The sequence below is a fragment of the Solanum stenotomum genome, chromosome 8 (assembly GCF_019186545.1).
Source record: "Solanum stenotomum isolate F172 chromosome 8, ASM1918654v1, whole genome shotgun sequence".
NCBI classification, from domain to species: domain Eukaryota; kingdom Viridiplantae; phylum Streptophyta; class Magnoliopsida; order Solanales; family Solanaceae; genus Solanum; species Solanum stenotomum.
Genome location: NC_064289.1, coordinates 7,375,442 through 7,398,058, shown reverse-complemented (window position 1 = coordinate 7,398,058; position 22,617 = coordinate 7,375,442). Strand labels below are relative to the sequence as shown.

General features: G+C 30.3%; 1 protein-coding gene and 2 non-coding genes across 3 annotated transcripts; 1 reads left to right on the top strand and 2 right to left on the bottom strand.

Moving 5' to 3' along the window:
• The first annotated feature begins 6,370 nt into the window (after positions 1–6,370).
• Positions 6,371–8,471, top strand: LOC125872141 (transcription factor TCP14-like). Its single transcript, XM_049552819.1, has 2 exons — positions 6,371–7,109; positions 7,320–8,471. Exons 1-2 carry the CDS (start codon positions 6,656–6,658, stop codon positions 8,087–8,089), a joined length of 1,224 nt encoding a protein of 407 aa, XP_049408776.1. The 5' UTR covers positions 6,371–6,655; the 3' UTR covers positions 8,090–8,471.
• A 5,934-nt stretch (positions 8,472–14,405) lies between these two features.
• TRNAP-AGG (transfer RNA proline (anticodon AGG)) lies at positions 14,406–14,478 on the bottom strand. Its single transcript has one exon. It is a non-coding gene; the product is annotated as a tRNA-Pro (tRNA).
• Positions 14,479–14,635: 157 nt separating this feature from the next.
• TRNAP-AGG (transfer RNA proline (anticodon AGG)) lies at positions 14,636–14,707 on the bottom strand. Its single transcript has one exon. It is a non-coding gene; the product is annotated as a tRNA-Pro (tRNA).
• Between the last annotated feature and the right edge of the window lie 7,910 nt (positions 14,708–22,617).

Below are 22,617 nucleotides of genomic sequence, written 5' to 3'. Positions count from 1 at the left end.
AGACTCATTTTCCCTTCTTTAACACACAAAATTAGTACTTATATTTTACAAAAATAGAAAAAGTTAAGAAGAGAAATACTTAAAATATAAAAATATGAGCACTACTCCTGCAAAAGTGCAAATGGACCCTTAGCCCTTTTTGCTAATTTGATTTATTTCTTTTTGCGGAGAAAAGGAACAGTAAACTGTCAAACACGCACAAAGCCAGTGGGGTCTGTTCCTAATATTTTTAATTTAAAAAGAAATCATAACAATTCTTTGATCTATTTTTTTCTAGTAACAGTTTATGACAAATATGAAATTGGAAAATGAAAGTTCAAGGATAATTTCTGTCCACCCAATTTAATTTTTTTAATTCTTGCCCTTCTCAAAAAATATTAATCCTGTTTATTTTTTTTTTAAAACAAACGTACAAGTTACAACCATGTCAATTACAATCTCGAGAAAATTACAACCCTACAACGATGTCACTTTTTAAATTGAAGACTTAGATAGTGTCATATCATTGCTGTCACATTTTTATTTTATTTTTTGTAGTAATTACATTAATAAGACCATGTTTATTTGAGAAAATATGAATCAGGAGAAAATTAAAACATATAAAAATGTCGTTTTAAATTTGTGATATTTTTCATAATAATTTAATGAATCTAAGATAAGACACACTTTTTGATTTTATTATTTTACATTATTTATTTATTATATAATTAAAAGTGAAATTTCAATGTAACCACTTGGAAGTCTTCTGTATACAGTAAAATCTCAGTAAATTAATACTCGGTTAATTAATAATCTCTCTAAGATAATAATTTTCTCCGGTCTTGACTTGGGCAAATGGAAAAAATCACTCATTTCGATAAAATAATAAGATAATATATTTTCAGAAGACCTCTATATAAACATATGGTCCCTAATATTATAAATTAATAATCCTTTAAAAGTACAAATATATTTAAGAAATTTTAGTGAAATATGATTTTCTTTTGTTTTGGTTTTTGTTAAAATTTAAATCTAGTTGAAGGTCATCTCTAACTTTTTTTATTGCATCCAAAAGTTTCGGAACTGTCTTTTCTAGCTGCACCATAAAATTGTGAAGAGTTCTAGATGCAACTGTTTTCTTACGCGTAACTGGTTCCAAATGTATTGTATCATCTTCAACTTTATTATCAACATTGTTTTTCCAATGACATCCAAAATCTGTTCTAAGCTCTGGACCTCTGAACATATATCATTTTCATACATTCAATAGGTTATTAACGTCCATTTTATTGCGGTAAGTGAGATCATTAATCATGAGCTCAAGTTCATGAATGACGTTTTCACAAGTGGGTTCTTTCAAATTCTTTGAGATTTCATCTCTGAACTATTTTTTCGATGTTGAAAGACTCAGTAAATTAATAAATATTAATTTATCGATTAAATAATACCTCTACAAAATAATAATATTTTATGGTCCCGCCTATATTAATTTAAAGAGGTTTTACTACTGTATGTAGGGTTACAAATTCCCCAACTTTGTGATATTTGTGAAATAAGTCCCACAAAGCAATTGACATCAATGCCCTCCCAAAATATCAGGATGGGAACTGGGAAGCAATATGTAGGTGGATTTAAAGTAGACATAGTTAGGTTGAACGTACAACATTAATTAAGACCTTTTATATGTGAAAATAAATAAAAAGTTGGTATATTATATAGCGAATGATTTTAAACAGTCGATCCTAGAAATTGACTCATCTCTAATGATTCTAGAGATAGATACTAGAGAAAAGAGATACATGGAATGAGAAGTGATAATTCAATGGTTGGATCATGATCAAGGAAATTAATATATATAGTTATTGTGCTTTGAAAATTAATTATTACAAAATCAATGATGAACAAATGTAGCTAGCATGCATTGTGTATGAGTTGTAGGAAGATGAAAAAAAGGTAGAAATAGTAGTTAATTATGGTGACAGACTGACGGTAGATAGATAATTGAGAAAAGCAAAAATGGTTGTGGTCTGAAAAAGGGCAACACTGCCAAACAGGTCCACATTCTCATCACGTGGTGACATGGTTCTAACTACAGCTCCCTGTCTCTCTCTCTCTCTCTCTCTGCATTATATTTTGTGGACATTAAATTTACATATTCACTCCCTTACTTTGTTTGAGCTTATGATATTACACACCTAATTAAATTGCATGTTGTAATGTTGTTGCATGCAAACTCACCCTTCCATGTGCTCTCTAATAAACTCCAGATATATGTTACAGTTTAATACACTATGAAAAAGTAACAGATAGCTAACAATAAAAATGTCATGTCCCATTTAGCTACGGATTAAGAAATTCAATTTGTCAGTAATAGCTAGAGATTACCAGTAAATTCTGTAGCTAATTGCATACGTGATTGATACTACTCTCGTAGGTAATGGTAACTAAAGATTAACATTGCTGAAAGATCAGATGAACATACCTACTACTCTAAAATCGCTTAGGAATTTACTAGTACATAGTTTCTATTTCTACCTTGATATTCACAATTATAACAATAAAACACAGAGATAAGATAATAATTACTATAAAATAAAATAATGAATCTAATCAACAAGGTTTGTAAAAACTAATAAGAAGTCTTTCTATGGTGCATTCCAGCTTAGTATCTTACATATATGTCATATTTTGCTAGACACAAAGTTTAAAATTTTTTGAAGAACTTTTTAGATTTTATAATATTAAATTAAAAATGTGTGTAAATGTATCGAAATGCTCTTGAAAATACGTCATTCACGATTAAGACAAACACACAAAATTTCCTTCTTCTATTCTTTTTTATATCATAGAAATCCATGGAGATATTTGGTCAACAATGAGTCATTTTAGCGTATATTGTTTGACTCTGAGCAATTAATTTGATAAGAAACATAATTTTAGTCAAAGCTTTGACTCCTTAATATTACTACTACTAATCAATATTGGCTCGCTATTAATTGAAAGGTTTACATAGTCAAATTTTGACTTGTGAGTTTGACTTTTTCATGACATGTTCATATTAAATTTGTAGTACAAATTTTCTTTGCACCTTATTCCTAGCTAGACTCTTCAAAGTATTTCCATGAATCAATTTTTTTGAATTTATTTTAAACTCAGCATATATTAAGTACACACTAGATTTAATTTGTAGCCAATTAGGACATCTTGATGATAATCTCTTCAATCAATGGGTAGGGTGACTAGGCCTTAGTATAATAATTAATTAGTCTCTTGAAGACTCGAAAGTATTAATTATCATGAATTCATTGTAGGTTTGAAGAAAAATTCATAATTGTCGTTTGACAAGGCACCAATTACGACCCTATTAAACTTTAGTCTATATATAGTATATATATAAATGCAATGAAGTCCCATTGATGGTGATTTGAAAACTAACTAGAATTAATTAGAATGGTGTTTCATAAATATAGGGCAAAAAAAATACTCTCACTAGTCCATATTAAGTTAATTATTGGGGTATTACATATTCCTTAAACAAAATATTTAAGGACATAAAACGAAGGCTACTTTTTCTTACACTATAATTAAAATACCTTCTAGAGGCAATAAATATACATAATAACAAAGAGGGCTAAAACATTTACCAACATTAGTTAATTGTCATTGGATCCAATGTCGCTAAAGGCTTTAAGGACATTTACAAAGAGTGTTAATTGCCGCTAATATATATATTTTTAGTGAAAATTAAGCTATTGTCATTAATTAATTGCCGCTAAAGATCATTTTTGGGTAATGTTATTATCCTTTTGATTATTCCTAAACTATGTTCCTATAAAATGTAAAATAGTTAAGAACATCATTAAAAAATAGGCTAAATATGACAAAAAGTCTCAATAACTCTCTTGAACTTTGAAAAATTCACTTTTTTGCACAATTTTAATAATTCACTTAATATGGATTAGATCGGAGTACTTCTTATAGAATTAACAAAAACAGCTGCTTGAAGCATTTTTTGTTACTTGATCATGATTTTTTCCCTCCCAAAAGAAAAGAAATTTAAATAACAATTACTCAATTTATCTTGTATCATAATTGGAAAAATAATTCATATATAGCAATGATTTAATAAAATTAAAAAATGAAAAAGAGAAAAAAAGAACAGCAGAAAAACAAAAATGAAAGGAAAGAAGAATCTTAAATAATAACATCCAGTCTGTATCAATCAACGCTATAGTATGTCAATATTAATTTGTCATTTGATGAATATGTTCAGTCGATTTTGATATCAATAAAAATTCCCACATCTTTTTCCTCGTGCCCATTGCGATGCCATGACAAATATGGGTTTTATTTTATCTATTTATTTTAGTTCCTTCATGATTATAGGCAAGGGGTGACAGAATGTCAGTAGAGATATTTTACTTTGTGCGTCTCAATCTAAGCATTTTTTAATTATGTTTTATAAAAAGAAATAATAAGTTTTCAATTACAATATTCTGTCGAACAAATTTAAGATCGTAAAATTTATATGGATACATCGTATTGAGTCAAACCAAAACACTTAAATCAAAATGAAAGGAGTATAATATTTGTGACAGGAGATGTTGATGCAAAGGGCGTTACCTGGGCACATACTTAAATAACTACTTTTAAATCCTATAGCTGCCAGTCTTGCAGTCATGCCATTTCTTATCTTATGCTCACCCCAAAAGGTGTGTAGACGAAACTATAATTTACTACTACTCTATTTAGTCCTTTTTTTTAGTATACGGTCTTTGTCTATTGCTATTAAATATTGTTTATTTTTAAATATTTAGATGATCACTTATAATCAATAGGGATGACGATATTACAAAATTATCCTTTTATTAAGGAGTGTGTCAAGTCAAACATGAATAAGTAAAGATGGATAGAGGGTATATTATATATACGTTTGATGTAACCAAAAAAAAAAAAGAATTAGAGTATATACATGAACTAGGGTGACAATGCTAAAGTAGCTTCTATACAAATGACCAAGATACACCCACCTTTAGTTATCATTCCTTTTCTAAATTAAATATATTTGGAAAATTAATAAAAGACCTTCTTGTTTATAGATTTAAATTGTTCATATTTTATCCCTGTATTACTTAAAGATAGCACAGCTAGCCAAAATGAGATCTGAATGACTTCTAGTTAGGCTAATTAAGTTAGCCTAAAAAGTACCAACTCTTAATATTAGGTACTACTGTCCGTTTAGGGCCAAACCTACACGATTTTTGGGTTATATTAACGACATTTAAAATGAGGTGATATCGATCAATTAGATAATTTCACACCATCCCTTTAAGTTTTATCAATTTAATCTTAACATAATGTGATATTATTTGTTTTAAATTAAACCAGATGATTTTTCCAAAAGGGCCTCATAACATTAATAATGACAATGTCTCTATATATACATTTTTATGTATGCAGCGTTTGTTAATTCATAAAAGCAGGAGGTTAAGGGTAGCTACGTATGTAAGTACACATCAAGAGAAGGGGGGTAGCTATAGTAAATATCATCATCAAATTCACCATTTCCTGCACATGATAGTACAATATGGTGGACCTAGATTGTCTAGTACTACTACATACTTCATCATAAAAAATAATATACAATTGTCATTTGACCCCCTTAGCTATTTTTGGCCCACCTATTAGCCTAAACCTAAGATAGAAAATTCAACGAATCCTACCTGATCAATATTGGAGAATGAAACAATGGATACAAGTTAGTGATCTACAAACTATACTCATCTATTCTAATTTAAGCGTCTTAATTTGGTTGAGCATAAAATTTTAAAAATAATAAGAAATTTTTAAATCTTATAATCTGATATTAAAGATGTTAACTTGACATGTTTAATGACGTTGATATATATAGTATACTAAAAAAGAAAGTAAGATACCAAAATTGGGACGGAGGGAATACTATATATTAGTGATGAGATTAGAGCACAATCATAAGATTTGAGGAAGGAATCCCAAAGCAAGCAAAGTTGGGCAACAAAGGCAAAGGGGGAAATGATTACATGAATGAAAAAGGGGACCTACTCACAATTTGATAAATCTTTCCTTTCTCAGTCTCACAATTTTTTGACTTAGAAATTATATATAGTATGACCCACTATGGCCACCATTGTCTTTATGGATTGAATGATAAAAAGAGCACCTCACGTGGAGTCTGAACCAAAGGCTCTGTCATAACCACAATAAAAAGAATAGCACGACAAAACCCCTTCCTTCAACAATTTTATTTCATTTAAATCATATTCCAACTAATATTTGTCGAAACGACATTAAAAAAGGACCCCCAACAAAAGCAAATATTTTCTTTACCCCTTTGTTCAATTTCTTTTATTTATTTTTTGCTTTTTAAAGCTTACCCCTTATAATTCCCACTCATTATCTTTGTTGCTTCAAGTTTTCCTCTTCACATCTCTCTCTCCCCATTAACCCAAACAACACATCAATGCCCAAGCAATTCCCAATCAAACACACACACACAAAGTTAGCAAAACAAAAAGAAAGACACTATAGTTTGATTCATTCTAGCTAGAAAAAAAATTTAGAAATTTAGGTTAGTCAACTCAATTTCTCATAAAAAAAAGTTCTTATTTTTTTGAATTTTTAGTTATTAAGAGTGATCATGGAAGGAGGAGGAGGTGACGATCATCATCACCATCACAATCACCAGCACCACCAACATCACCAGCAATATCGCCCTAACAACTTCCCTTTCCAATTACTCGAAAAAAAAGAAGACGAACCTTGTTCAAGCTCTTCCGCAGCTAATAATATTAATTATCCTTCGCTGGCCATTTCCCCATCCGATACAAATACGAATATAAACCCTAATAGTAACGACCTTCAAATTACAGTTGCCTCTACTGACACTGCAAAAAAGCCAGCTCCCAAGAGAACTTCCACTAAAGACCGCCACACTAAAGTTGATGGCCGTGGCAGACGTATACGTATGCCGGCCCTTTGTGCTGCTAGGGTTTTCCAGCTCACTCGAGAACTCGGTCACAAATCCGATGGTGAAACCATCGAATGGCTTCTCCAACAAGCTGAACCTGCCGTTATAGCTGCTACAGGAACAGGTAATGTTGAAGAAGTCACTCAACTAATAGTTATTATCTCAGAAAGTCACTATTTTCCTGATTCAAACTTATTGTCTGAAAATAGTAAGTAATAACTATTAGTTGAGTAACCAATCAACCCAGAATAATTCTAAGTTTTCCTATTTTTCGCAATTTACTTAATTAGCATTTGTTACTATTGTTCAAATGTTAATTATTATTTTTCAACAGGTACAATTCCGGCGAATTTCACGTCACTCAACATTTCATTACGTAGTTCAGGATCCAGCATGTCCGTACCATCTCAACTTCGATCTTCGTATTTCAATCCGAATTTTTCACTCTCCCAAAGGCGCAGTTTGTTTCAGGGTATCGGTTTATCATCAGACAGATCTGCAACGACGTTGCTGAATTTTCAAACCGGTAATTCGAACCCTAGTAGTCTCCATCAGTTCCAAGCTAAACAAGAAATGCGTGACAATTCATTAGATTTATCGGAAACAAGTATAGAAGAAAGTCTATCGCGAAAAAGGCGACATGACCTCGACCTACAACAACAAGAGCAGAACGAACAACAAATGGGGAGTTATTTGTTACAATCATCAAGTAGTGGGACTATGCCAGCTACTCATTCTTCAATTCCAGCTAATTTTTGGATGTTGACGAATAATAATAATACCCAAGTTTTGGGAGGCGATCCAGTGTGGACGTTTCCATCGGTTAATAATTCTGGTGCTGCTTTGTATAGAAGTACAATGTCAAGTGGATTACATTTCATGAATTTTCCTACTCCTGTAGCACTATTGCCAGCTCAGCAATTTGGCGGTGGTGGTGGTGGTGGTAATGGCAATACACTAGCCGGAGAAGGCCAATTAGGCATGGTCACCGGACTAAATCCATATAGACCATGTTCCGGTGTATCGGAATCTCAGGCTAGTGGATCACATTCGCATCACGGTGGTGATGATCGTCATGATTCAACAAGCCATCATAATTCCTAAAAAAAGTTGAGTGTTGTGTGATAAAAAGGTTGGGATGGTTAATTAAACACACAATACGTGAGGTTTGATTATAGGCTTGCTCTATAATTTTGAATTTGCTTCTATTATTATTATTATTTTCACCTCTTCTTTTTCGTGTGATTGCTATTTGCCTGCCGGATTTTTAGGGTTTGAAGAGGGAAATATTTTTATTTTTTATTATTACAAAGGGAGTACTATTATATTTGGTTGGTAACGGTAGAGATTGTTATTGATCATCTTCATTATTGTTTTTACCCCTTTTATTCATTTTACCTAGAGCGAGGTACATGTCAAAAAGTTACTATATATGTATTGGCTGTGCATGGGTGTATCCTAAAGAATAATTTTACTGACTTGCAAAGTAAGTTTTTTTCACTTTATAATTGTGTAAATGTCTGAACATTTAAATAGTTTTTGGGATTGAGTTAGGATTAGAATTAGATATATACATTAATTCCAATCCTGGTTTTACCCGATGTTTGGCCCCATATTATGTTGTTCACACTTGAATTGGTAAATCTAAGAGTGTAGGAGTGTTAAAGTTGTCCCACAGCGGCTGTTGCTTTAGATGACTCGAACTTACTCAATCTTTACCTCACAAGTTAATTTTTGTGATTATGTTAGATCAAAAATTCATTTTTTTAATCAATTATTTCATGTACAACTACTGCCCTACCCCCTATACCCACCCTTTTTCTTTCTCTACAGTAAAACCTAAAGATTTCACTCAAACAACAAGGCATAGCACCCTATTATAATGTAGGAAATGGAACAGTTATACTAGCCCTATAAACAAGAATTTGTGTTGTGATCATGATTGCTATGAATTTCTTGTTTTTACAGCAACTCAAGCAAGTTAACCATATTATTGATGAGAATTTTCTTTCATAAGTACAAAATACAGTGGAAATAAAAGCTGTTAACATTCACTTACAACTTATAATAATCAACTCTTATAATTAGCAAAGACAGATTACGTTTCAATTTATTTGTCCTACTTTCTTTTAATGTATTAATGAAGTAACTCTTTAATTCCAACTTTCCAGGTGACATATTTAAGATTCAAAAATTAAAGGGGTATTTGGTGCATCTGACATATTTTTAATCACAAAATTCAAAATTCTTGTTTACTTTTTTTGACTTCGTGTCATTATAAAAACAAGACAAACAAATTGAATTGAACAAAATTATATTGATAAAATAGTATAATGAGAGATGGGATTGAGTAATTGGAGTTAGTGGGGGCCCATACCTTATCATTTTTAGATGTTGGGTCAGGTGGTGAGGGCCCATTAGGGCTAAAACTCGTTTGTACAATAGGTATCACTGACAAACAGGTGTATCATTCTTCCCCTTTTTATACAAAGAGACCGCACTCTGCTCCCACTTTAAAGATCCCTGCTGGGTTTTAATGACCCTACTGGGCTATGGCCCACTAACTTCTAATCTGGACCGTTCACTTTCTTTAATGGGCCCTCTCTTAACGGGTTTGCTGAGTCATGAGTTTGACAGCAAAATAATGTGTACTAGTTGAAGTAGAGTAAGTTCATCACACATATATATACACCCAATATTCTATGAATTTCTCCCATCATTGCCCTCTACCCAATAGCTTATTGATATTCATACTTCTTCAAATTTATGTACCATAGATTGATTTCCAAGGAAGTTTAATTTTGATTGCGAACTCGAACATAGAATTTTCAATTTTTTAAATAAAATTTATAAATTTGAAAACTACGTAAAAAACAATATTATAAGTCATAATGATACAATTCAATATATGTATAATATATATGAAAACTTATGATCAAAGATGGATTTTTTTGAATCTCAAAATCTGAAAGCTGCAACACAAATTAGATTGGAGGGAGTAAGTATCAAATCGAACCTCTTTATAATAATATTACTTGTCTAAATATTTAGTTGCTTTAACAAAATATTGTTATGGAGAAATATAATATATCATAACATGAAAATTGATTCCACGAAAAAGGGTAATTTTGGCAAAAAATTTAATTTATTCATTTTTACCATAAAAAGTGTATAGTTTACTGTTTACTCACTAGTACTGGAGCCTGGAGGTAAGTTCTAGTGATTGTTATAGAGAAGTTTAACTGTATTTTATAATGATAAAAACCTATAACTTCTCAAAGATTTTTTTTGTTATAATGATTTGAAAAATTAAGTTATAATCTACTATGATCGGATTGATTAATTGAACTTGATAGTATAAAAAAGTTTTACAATATATATTTTAATGTATATAACTCAAATCTACATGCATGCTTTATTTATGTGCAGATAGAATGACATGAAAGAGTCTAAGAAAAAGTAATATACCTAGTGTATATTACGTTAATCCATGAAAAAAGTTTAGCAAGTAGTAACGTAGCTCATTAAAAAGAAGTCTAGAAAAAAAAAATAGATATTCTCTAAGATAATTCAACATCACAGTCACATTCTCATCATACGTGAGGGTCATCATCAATGTCTCCTTAGTATTTCTACATTAACTTAAGGCTGTAAAGTCATAAACGGTCCTATAAACTTGTTGACATCGTAACAAACCCTTTTTTGTATTAGACACTTCAATTTTTTCCTATGGTTGAATGAATCCAAAAAGTATATGTGGTGTAACTTGATGTTTATGTGAACTGGTAACAGTTGGCATATTCAATGCATGGGTTGTAATTTTAAAACTTTAGCTAGATGAATATTTGTATATTGTGATTGGTTGTCACATAAACATTTTTTATATTCATAATATTGTAGAAAAAAAGAAGCACATGGGTTGAAAGCATAAGGTACAAGAGAGTGGTCCCTTTGTAGAAAATCTTGTAAGCTTAAAACTACTATACCATGATTTGACACTCCAAAATATATATATTGCCTTCTTTTTGGAAGATAATCTAGCAAGTCGGCATCCAATTTGGGAGCAAAATCTCCTCCTAATACACACATAAAATCAATATTTCCTAATTTCGACTTTATCAAAACATACCCTCCTTAATTCCCACTTCCCAATTATTAATGACATTGATAGTCACCTAATTATTTTGCTTTTTCATGATTTGTTAATTTCCTTATCTACGATATAAATAAATGTCGGATCTAAAATTTAAACTTAATAATCACTTCAATAATTAATTATTATTTTTTAGAAATTGAACTCCTTTTCTTTTAAAATCACAAGTTCATATCTATTATTTATTGAAAACACCGAATTCGAAATTTACGTCGCCCCACACTAAAAGCAATAAGAAAATATCTAGTTTAAGTTATTCAACACGGACGATGTATTTTTTTTTTATATCCGAGTATTGAAATTTAAGTATTTATAAACGGATTATGATATGTTATTGCTTTATATATTTTTCAGATTACCATAACAAGCTTGATGTAAAGAGTCATGGTTAAAGATTTATTTTGGGAAATTAAATCTTAGCTATTTATTTTAACCTATATCATGTGTCATTAATCTAAATACGAACTTGGGGAAAATGGAGAGGAGCCGGATCCGTAAAAATTGTACGTTAACATTAACCTGACATATGAAAAAAAGTATATCCCTTTAATTTCAATTTATTTATCGTGTTTTAATTTGGTACGAAGTTTCAAACAATAAAATATAATAAACAAATTAAAACAGAAGCGGAGGAAGCGTTGTTGATACAGAAACCATAACGGATTAATTAAGAAAAGAAATTGTCCCCTCTCTCTCTCTCTTTGATGTTAAAGAGTGTGAAAGGTAGCATTTAAGTTGGAAGTAATTAAAAGGAAGTGAAGCATGTCTGACCAATAAAGGGTGTGATGGTGTGGTAAATATTCTTTTATCCTTAAGCAAGAGGTCTTGAGTTCGAGTGCTCTTGGGTTTGGGTATGTAGTCCCTTTTGTTAAGGACCGTTTTACCCTTCAATATGAGACTTTCCCATGCGAATCTAAATTTAGTTGGACTACAATGTGGATATTGGACACCGAATGAAAAAAAAAGAGTTAGTGTGAATGATTGTAAAGGCACCATCCATCCAGACAGTAGAAGATGCCTTACAAGCTAACAACCAGCAATACCCACATAACTCTTCCTATTTCTGTTTCACATAAGGTCAGATACTGTACCACTCTTCTTTTTTTGTCCTAGACTACCCTTCTCCACACTATGCATTACTGTACTATGACATGTTAACAGTAGAACTACTTACATATTATTAAACAAGGAAACCAACTTTCCCTTTAATTTTAAGTACAGACAAATAGATACTTAAATTTATATAAAGTTGAACAAATAGACATATGTATCTTACGTGACATAATGCATGTAGAACATCTAGTAATGTGAGTTTCCACATAGGAAGCCACACAAGACGTATGTGCCTACTTGCTCAACTTTATACAAGTTTAAATGTCTACTTGTAGACATTAGATATTTAAAGTTGAAGGACATAAATATCAGTTGAGGCTAAGTTAAAGGTATGTTTATGTATTATGACTTAACCAATTATATCTTTCCATTATTAAATAGATTAAAAAAAATTGGCCAATTTTTTTCCTTATAAATTAGCTTTTGAGGTTGATATTATACAGGCAAATCCATCCCTGCTTGATCCCTCGGTCCACACTCTACTTGGTTGTGGGCATGAAAGGTGGGGTTTGGGGTATTAGAGTAGGTTAGAGTCTCGTATTGGTTAAAGAGTGAACCAGTAGTTTGCCGATAGAATTTGGATAATTTTAGCCTTATAAGCTAGCATTTGAGGCTAAGTTATACTCGATCGAAAATTCAGAATACTCTAGAAGTCTAAACTAAACATGCAAACTAATCAACCATATTTTGTCGCTTAGTATAATTTAGTTTCTATTAAGGACTAAAAGATTGCATTAAATGTAAATAAAAAATTAACAAATTAAACTGTAGGAAGTGATATCGATTGATCTCCTACACCTAAATTAAACTGTAGAAGGATGGAGAGTACAATAGTCATTGACAAACCATAAAATCATATCAAGTCTTGTCACTTGTCATTTTCTTTTTCTACCTCTTAATTCTAACAGACATGCATCGAGCTAGAGAGTTTATTCGCCCATATTTGATTTGCTAACTTACCATGTCTAGTGGTTCAAAAGCAATCCTAGACATATTAATTTGGATTCATGCAGCTAAAAGGAAGTGGCATCGATGAGAAATTCAGTGACATTTATTGTGTGTTTGATAGGAAGGAAGATGCGCTTTTCACGAAAAATGTTTTTTTCCTAATTAAATAATTTTCTTACTTATTTTCTGATATTTAGTAAGTGTGAAATTCTTTTTATACCAAACATATTTATATGAATAATTTAGAGGAACACTATGGGTGGGGATCGAGTCATTGAAGGTGGGGAGAGCGGCTGAAGGTGAAAGTACATGTTCGATAGAGTATATTAGAAAAAATAATATATGTAATAGCTTTGTGTATTATTAGTATACTGTTTGATAGACTTTTTAAAATCAATTTATATATATATATACTATATTGTGTATTGAGGTGTGTATTACTAATATCGTGAATTTCCATGTATTAGTAATGCAAAGGGTTTCAATACATGCATTAGATTGATTAATGACATAATTACCCTTCAAATCCCTCCCAAGAAATTTCCCATTTCTCAAAGCTAAAGAGTGTTGAGTGTATTTTTGTAAACAAATATTTTTTTTTAATTATAGAAGTTATACAATGGATTTTATTTTTAATACACCAAACCAAACATTGAATAAAAAATAATTTCATCATAACTAATGCAAACATCACTAAAACACTATATTCAGCATTATTCTTATACACCCTCCCTATCAAACGACCCCTAAAAGACTACATATGGAGCTAGTGAATGGAAACGAAACTTTAAAATTGGGCTTAGCCACTCCTTGAAAGTTTTAGGAACAATTTAAGGCCCAATCAGCTAGAAGGTTGTTTGTTAAAAGGAAAAGGCCCAAACCATTCTTCTCGAGTAGAAAGTGTTACCTTGAGCAAATTTATACATGGTTGCTAAGTTGATTTAAAGCCACCATAGAACTAATATCGCCTGCTTTAAAAAAAAATTAAAAAAATAAAAATAAAATACAACACAATAAATTGGAGAAAAGACATAGAAAATTAGAAACCAAATTACGAAACATATACAAATATATTGTTATAAGAAACTCAATTTCAGAAATAGTCTCTCTATCTCTATTAGGCATACGTTGTTCTAAGTTCGACCTTATATCAGATCAGATTGTAAAAAGTACCAAAAAAGTTTTTGAAAAAAAATAAACATTAAATGGGGCATTCCGAGAATTGAACTCGGGACCTCTCGCACCCTAAGCGAGAATCATACCACTAGACCAAATGCTCAATCGATGGCTAGTTGTGTCATTCTTTTAATATTTCATTATGTTACTTTCATTTTTAGGTACATTGATTACTATATTATTTCCAGTGAAGATTAGCTAATCACTTTCCATTATAAAAAAAACATCCAATATGTGCTAATTATTATGTCTANTTAAATGGGGCATTCCGAGAATTGAACTCGGGACCTCTCGCACCCTAAGCGAGAATCATACCACTAGACCAAATGCCCAATCGATGGCTACGTGTGTCATTCTTTTAATATTTCATTATTTTACTTTCATTTTTAGGTACATTAATTACTATATTATTTCCAGTGAAGATTATCTAATCACTTTCCATTATAAAAAAAGTATCCAATATGTGCTAATTATTATGTCTACCAAAAAATTGTCTAACAAGAAACTTTTCAAACTTAGTGAAGTGGATATCTCCACTTGGTTTGTACTTTGTACTACTAACAAACTAATTAAGGAGAAAAACAAAAAAAGAAAGGAAAAAAATGGAATTTGGAGAATTGTTTTGTTTAAATAAAACTTAAGAAAAGTGGCACTAATATTATGAAATGGTGTAATCCAACTTCCAACTAAAAATAAAATGATAAACGAATGATCATAGACAAAAAAATTTAATACTATTTAAACTTTTATCAAATTTAATTACCCACTTTGTAATCCCCTCTCTGTTTCTCCTGCCCCATTTTTTTTTTATTTTAATGAAAAAAGCTTACTCTCATAAGCCCAACTTGTTCTTAAAATTTTCGAACTGATCAATAGATTCAAATATTTGATCCTCGCCTTTTGAGTTCTCAAAAAAGAGAGGGCGTAGAAGAAGCTAATTAATTAAATTATTTAGGGATGGACAGGACGCTGCTTCCCGTTTATTTTTCTCCGTACAAATTAACAAAGATTAAATTCATGTGTATATATTCCATCTCTACTTAATTAAGTATTAATCTGAGTATAATAATAACAACAATTAAAGGGAAAATAACTTCAGTTGATCTACTATGCAGGACTCATTACATACTTCTATAAACATGGGAGAGTCAGAATTTTCTATCAAAAAAAAATAAACACACGATAACGTCAAAGAAATTTATCATATAATATTATATACACAAAAGAAAATTAACCTTTTCAAACAGTGCAATTTTCCAGTATAAGAGTGTTTAGCACATTAAAAAGAGACATAGTAATTGTAGTATCAAGTAGCACCAAATTGTACTAATCAAGTAGAATAAACTATTCCCTCCGTCCCTATTTAGTTGTCCACTTTAGAAATGACACACATATTAAGGCAACAATGATTAGCATAGTGAAGTTACAATTTTGCCCTTATTAATTATGATTGCAAAATAAATTTATTCAAGATAACTAATCAATGTTGGGGGAAGTTTAAATTTTCAGTTTAAATGAGGGTATAATAGGAAAATTTTTTTTGTCCTTTCTTGATTTGTCAAATGGACAAGTAAATAGGGACATCTAAAAGAGAAAATATGAACAAGTAAATAGGGACGGAGGGAGTATTTTAATAGTCAAGTTGTTTAGCAAGTGCATATTTACATAATTTACATTTAGTAAGTTCTTGTCAGTTTTAATTTGTTAATTAGGTCCAACTTGACCAAATGAATTTGCTTAATATGGCTCTGACATAATATTAACTTCATGAAAGTTCTCCATTCATCATTATATTTCTAATAAGAGTAATTTTTTACCTCAACTTGCTTGTTGTTTATGCAGTAATAAAAATGGGGGGAAATTATTACAATTTGGAGAATAAGTTAAAGCAAAAGACATAATATAGTTTTTATTCTTTATTTATGTGATGTCAATCCCCTGTTAAGGATGAAGACCATGTAAGTGTCTCCACGTAGGAGGCATGAAATGCAGTGACTTTTTTATCGTATCAGTTTGTGTGTATCTCAATTATAATTTTGACTATCAAAATTTAATCAAATAAAAAAAAGTTAGCTAGTATTTTTTTTCTTAGATTAGAGCCCTCACTATTAACAAGTAATTAGCCACACCGCTGAAGGTATAAATCTTACCTTTAATCTTATATGGATAGAGAAATCATTTTGATAGACCATCAATTAAAATAAAACATAACAAGAATGGAATGCAATAACGAAGCAAATTGATGAAAATATCAAAGAAAAAGAACGGTAGCACAAGTACTGATACAATCATAGTTGATTACTTTCTAATCTTTTACCCTCAGTAGCACGACCTTCATATATTCCCTCTTATTTAGAATCATATCATCAACAATCGCTTCTTGTGGCTATGGAGTTGTCTTTGTTAGAGAGCGTTTTACCTCTTAATGTGAGACTTTTCTGTGCGAATTTAAATTTAGTCTAGCTCCAATATAAATACCGAACACCAAATAAAAAATTTAAAAGAAAAAACAATCACTTTTTCTCAATAGTTATTCGAGGTTATAGTTTGGAGGGTTTTATTAAAATGGGGAAAGTCTGCATACGAGATTTGGGAGAGCCAATATAAATGGAGTAGCGTCACATTGTCAGGCATAAAATCATCATCAATTTGGGATTAAGGAAACTACAACTTGCTAATTAAATTTTAGACGAGGTAATTAAGGGTTATTTAATAAACATGAGTGTTAATCATTGTTTAGCCATTAATTTATTACATTAAGATGCCAAATTAAACTAGAACGTGCAGGTGTACCCACTCCATGGACACACTCCTAGTGATTTTTAGATCACAAATTAGAATGTGACATCCTCTTGATCTCTCCTTTCCCATTTCCTAAATTTTCAAAAGAGAGTACTAAATTAAAGCTTTAATCAAACTTTGGGGTAATTTTTACTAATTGGGAGATTAATTAGCTTTTATCCAAATGTTGGTCTATCAAGCATCATATTCCTTCAAAACTTTTATTTAAATATTTAATTTGTCAAGCATGCAGGAGATGAACAACTGTGATGCTCATCCTAGGTAGACAAATAAGCAGAGTCGGATTTAAAATTTAAGTTATATGAGACGGTATATCTATTAATTATTATAATTTAAGAAAAAAAATTATATATAAATTTATATTCCATATTAAAAGTACTCGATTCAATAGTTTCATTAGTTGATTAAATGCCTGAACTTTCATCCGATTGATAAGAGATCGATTCCTTAGTCTAATTTACCCTGTCGTTATTGATCAAGAGTTACCAATCCAATTTTTTTCCCTTTTGTTTTCATTTTAACCCCTATCCTTAATTTCAAGATGACAGTATATAGAAAGGTACAAAGGCATATCTCGAAACTTGTCAAAATAATCTCTTAGATAGTAAAACATTTTTGCTCTTGGATTCATGAATAAAATGAGTATTGTCCCCCCCATCGATAGTTTATTTTATAATTTCTGGTTAAGGTGTGGTCCTAGACAGTTAATACAACTCTCTATAGCAATATATAGCACTCTCTCTCCCTCTATCCTTATTTACTTGTCCACTTTTTCTTTTATAGTTGTCTCTAATTACTTGTCCAGTTTGACAAATCAAGAAAGGACAAAATAATTTTACCTATTATACCCTCAATTAGTTACTTTGAAAAAGGTACAATTTCTTAAAAATCTTAAATTTTTAATTCATCCACTTCATAATTAATAAGAGTAAATAGTAAACTCACTATATCAATGATTGTTTTCTTAATAGGTGTATCAATTTAAAGGTGGACAGTAATTAGAGACAGAGGGAGTACTATATAAAATATGCTCTTCTGTCGATGCATGGAGTGAAGAGAAGATGCTGCAAATTGAAATTTGAACTATTAGAGTTGTGATAGAGTGGTAAGTACCCTTTCATCTTTAATCAAGAAGTTTTAGATTCGAATCTCTTTGGGTACGAAGTCACTTTTGTTAGAGAACACTTTACCTCTTACTATGTGACTTTCCGGCGCGAAGCAGAATTTAGTCGGGCTCTAAGGGGGACCGAATATCGGATGGAAAACAAATTAAAATTAAAATTTGAACTAGTACTACGTACACGTGCACTGCTTATTCAATTTCCTACTTTTCAACTGCCAACCTAGCTACCTACTCTCCTTGGATTCCTAATTTGTTGAATCCTCATCTTTCATTAAGACGTGTTTGGGAAGGAGGCGTTTTTTCCAATTTTCCTTGTCTTGTTGATAAAAAATTTTGATTTTTTTTTCCTCTAAGAAAGCATATCTAGGAGAAAAATGATTTTTCTAATGAAAGTAAAGAAAATAAATTTCACAAATTATAAATTACATTTCATATTGATCAATTATACTGTATATGTCCCTCCTCGATCATCCAACACACCTCATTTTCACGGCCAAACAAACCTGGTATGAAATGGGAAGTCGTAAATGCACATATCGATAGAGTATAAAATTACTATAATCAAGAAAGCTAGCAAAAACAACATTAATTGTGTAGTAACATCGAATTTAGTCTTTAGCTTAATTAGATTAAACGAGTTCCTTTGATCGGTATTCAAAGTCGGTTTAAACTTTGTCTTATAGTGAGTTCGACTAATTACCATATATTAGAACTAAAGATAATTTATATGAGGCAGATCTTACTATTCACCGACTAAAAGCGTTTATATATTAATTATAATTAATTATTGGACATATATAGCCTCAGAGGCTCAAATATCAATATCTGTAGAATTAGACAAATCATGATAGTACTATATATATATAAATAATTAAACAAAATATGCTGAGAAGATCACGTTATATCTTTCTTGGGGTGTCAAAGATTTTAATATAACAAATTGATTTCTTTTTACACTAAGCTCTTTATTAAATTTTTGATAAGGAAAAAACCAGCCCACTGGATTTGAAAGTAAATCAAGAAGAGTTTAGTTTGTGTGCCATATATTTTATTAGTAGAACAAAAGATCTATAATATGATTTAATCATTATTATTTGCTATTTGGTATAATGATGGTATGAGTTGAGTTTTATTAAAAAAATAAGAATTTATATACCTGACTTTTAGTTTATTTGGAACAGAAACATAGTTAATATTATTGGAACGATAGTGTATAGTTTTAAATTTTAATAGAATCAAACTAACAAGTGATTGTTATAATCTTAATTTGATAATATTAATAGAGTAAATAATAGATTAAAATACGTGTGGTATTATAAATTAATAAATGGAATAAAAAATAAAGGGGCTCGTGACTTCGAGCTCAGTCCTTGCTGTCTATTGGATCAACTTCATGTGCTCCGAAAGGCTCGCTGAGCATTACTATTTCTATGAATTTAATTAAATAAATTATCCCTCACCACCACTGGTTTAATTGTTCTTTTTGTCCCTCTCTTTTGCCTTCTCCAATTTATTTGCCTCCTACTCATTTTTTAAATTATTATTTTTTAATTATTAATGTCAATAGATATATAGTTAGATATTATTGCTACCTCCGTTTCATTTTATTTGATCATATTCATTTGATATATTTTTTAATTAAAAAATAGTGATTAGATATTCATTTAACTAAATTAATTATTCTGTAGAAATTTAAATTTGACTTATATAGTTTGATGTAGTTATTTAATAATAAGAATAATATTTGATAAATAATTTAAAAAAATTCTTAATTTATTAAAAAATAATAATAATATATTTAATATAATTTCAGAAATAGAATTTTGAGAGGATGGTATGTAACAACCTTACTTCTACTTTTATAAAAGGTAGAATAAACAAGTAAAATTATAATTAATTGTAAAGGCCAAGTTAAATGAAAGGGGGAGAATAGTAATTTTGTATTGCATAAAAAAGAAGAAAAAGGGTGAGGGTGGGAAGGAGTTCGGTGGGAGCACTTAATATAAGCTATGAAGGGAGTTACGCTGGTTCCACTTACGCATTTGATAAAATTCAAAGAGTAGTATTAGTATATAAAATATATATAATAGTGTATAAAAATAATCTATTAAAAATTTAATAAACTATTCTTTTAAGGAAAAATTATACGGTTAAGCAAATTTATACTATTTAATTAGTTATCATTGCTATAGTTTACTATAATTATCACTCGCGATTAACATTAACCATTAATTACATGAGCTGACTTCGAGTTTGTCTAATTAGTCACGTTTGTATAATTAGCCACATTTGTATAATTCACAACTAACAATTCTTCGTTTGATTTGTATTTGTATATGATATTTTGTATTTGTATATGACGATGATTTCCTTTGGTTTTTCAATGTTATCACCATATACATTCAATCTTTTTGTGTATAAATTTTTAAAGTTTGTATAAACGTATAGTTTTTGGATTTTGTATAGTATAATTTATATAATGTAATTTGTATAATATAATTTGTATAATTGTTTAAAGTTCATATGTCTATGCTTGTATCAATTCGTTATTTCGAGTTTTATCATATTTGTATAATCCAGACTTAATATTACTCAATTATGCAAAAACACACGAATTATACAAACGTACTCGCGAATTATAAAAATGTACCTGCAAATTATACAAACGAGATGTGAATTATACAAATAATTGCCCTCTCTCACTCGCGTCTCTCCTCCCTCTCACAGTCTTGCTCGCCTCTCCCAATCTCGCTTGCCAGATAAACAAATACGTATGTATACCAGCTACATATATTCAACTATCTAACCGATATACATATACAATTCACCTCTCTCTCAATTTCTGCCCTATCTCGCTCACCTTTCTCTCACTCTCTGCCCTCTCTCGCTCGCCTCCCTCCTCTCTCTCCCAATCTTGTCGTCACTCTCCTCCCTATAATATGTAGCTACGAATCGTAATTAGCAAACTATAGCTATGAAACATAATTAAGCTATTTTTGAGTGACTATATTCGAGAGTTCCCCGTATTTTAACAGACTATATATACTTAGCTTGCTATATACTAGTAGTACGATTTCGTTTCATGACATACCTAGTTAACTTAATATTTATTAAGTTATTAACATAAAAAATGAAGAAATACCCCGAAGTAATTTCAAGTAGAAATTAAATTGCTGGAAAAGATGTTTACTTGAAGCTCTGTAGAGAATCAGAAAGAATATCCATGCAATTTATTAATCATTTGGCACAAAAAAGTAGCTAAATATAATACATGTATGAAATTTAAAGACAAGACACATTATTTTCATGGAATCTCATTCTGTCCAACCATTGGATGCTCTGCAACCATGTGTTCATGGAAAATCATGTCAACTGCTTTTCTTAATTTTTATAATTGTAAATCTCAGCTCAAAAATAGGAAAAATTATACTATCAGAAATAATTTAACTCATAATACAAAAGTAACCATCAATATTATTTAACATATTATAACAATCACCTCCCTTATTTTTTTTTCCAGAATTCACTCATTCATGAGATTTCTTATTCTAATATTATTCCTTATTGATTGTTTAGCTTATTGTATTAAAAGTATTCTATATTATATAATTTCTAAAAAAAAGTTGTTTGTTTACAAAAATATTCATCACCTTATCCAGAACAAAAAGGATTTGAGGAGGTGAGAGGAACCTCAAGGGTAGTGTTTGTCATTTTCATTATTTTATTATGATACTATCAATATACTACTCGTATAATTTATTCTTGAAATTTAGCTTAAAACTATCTATGCTTGTCCAGCATACCACGTGATCCAATGCACAAGAAGTTGATTAATGTGGGAAGGAAAATAATGAAGCCTAGCTAGGGAGATTGTAATAAGTTAAGCAAACACGCAGACCATGTTAATTAATATGGCAATTAGCTGTCAACTTAAACTTCATCATGAATCTGTACTGAATCAAAATAGATTCCAGGTAAGCTACGTATCAAGACAATATATATATATATATATATGTTGAATTAAAATCAGTTTTCTAATGATTAGAAGAAACAATTAAGGGCTTTATTCTCTTCAACACCAATGAAAATTTCATAGGTCTCCTAACACTGTGACCTTAAACTAGTGGTCCCTTCAAAATTCTCCCATTTTTCTTAATTTTTTTTTAATCTTTCGCTATTCGAAGAACGATTAATTCAAATCCTCATAGTATATATAGGTTAATTAAACTCTGCTAAGCATAAGTAATAATGTAGCCTAGAAAAAAAAGAAGAAACCTGTAGAATCAAATTAGTTTGAGTACACTTGAACGTATTTAA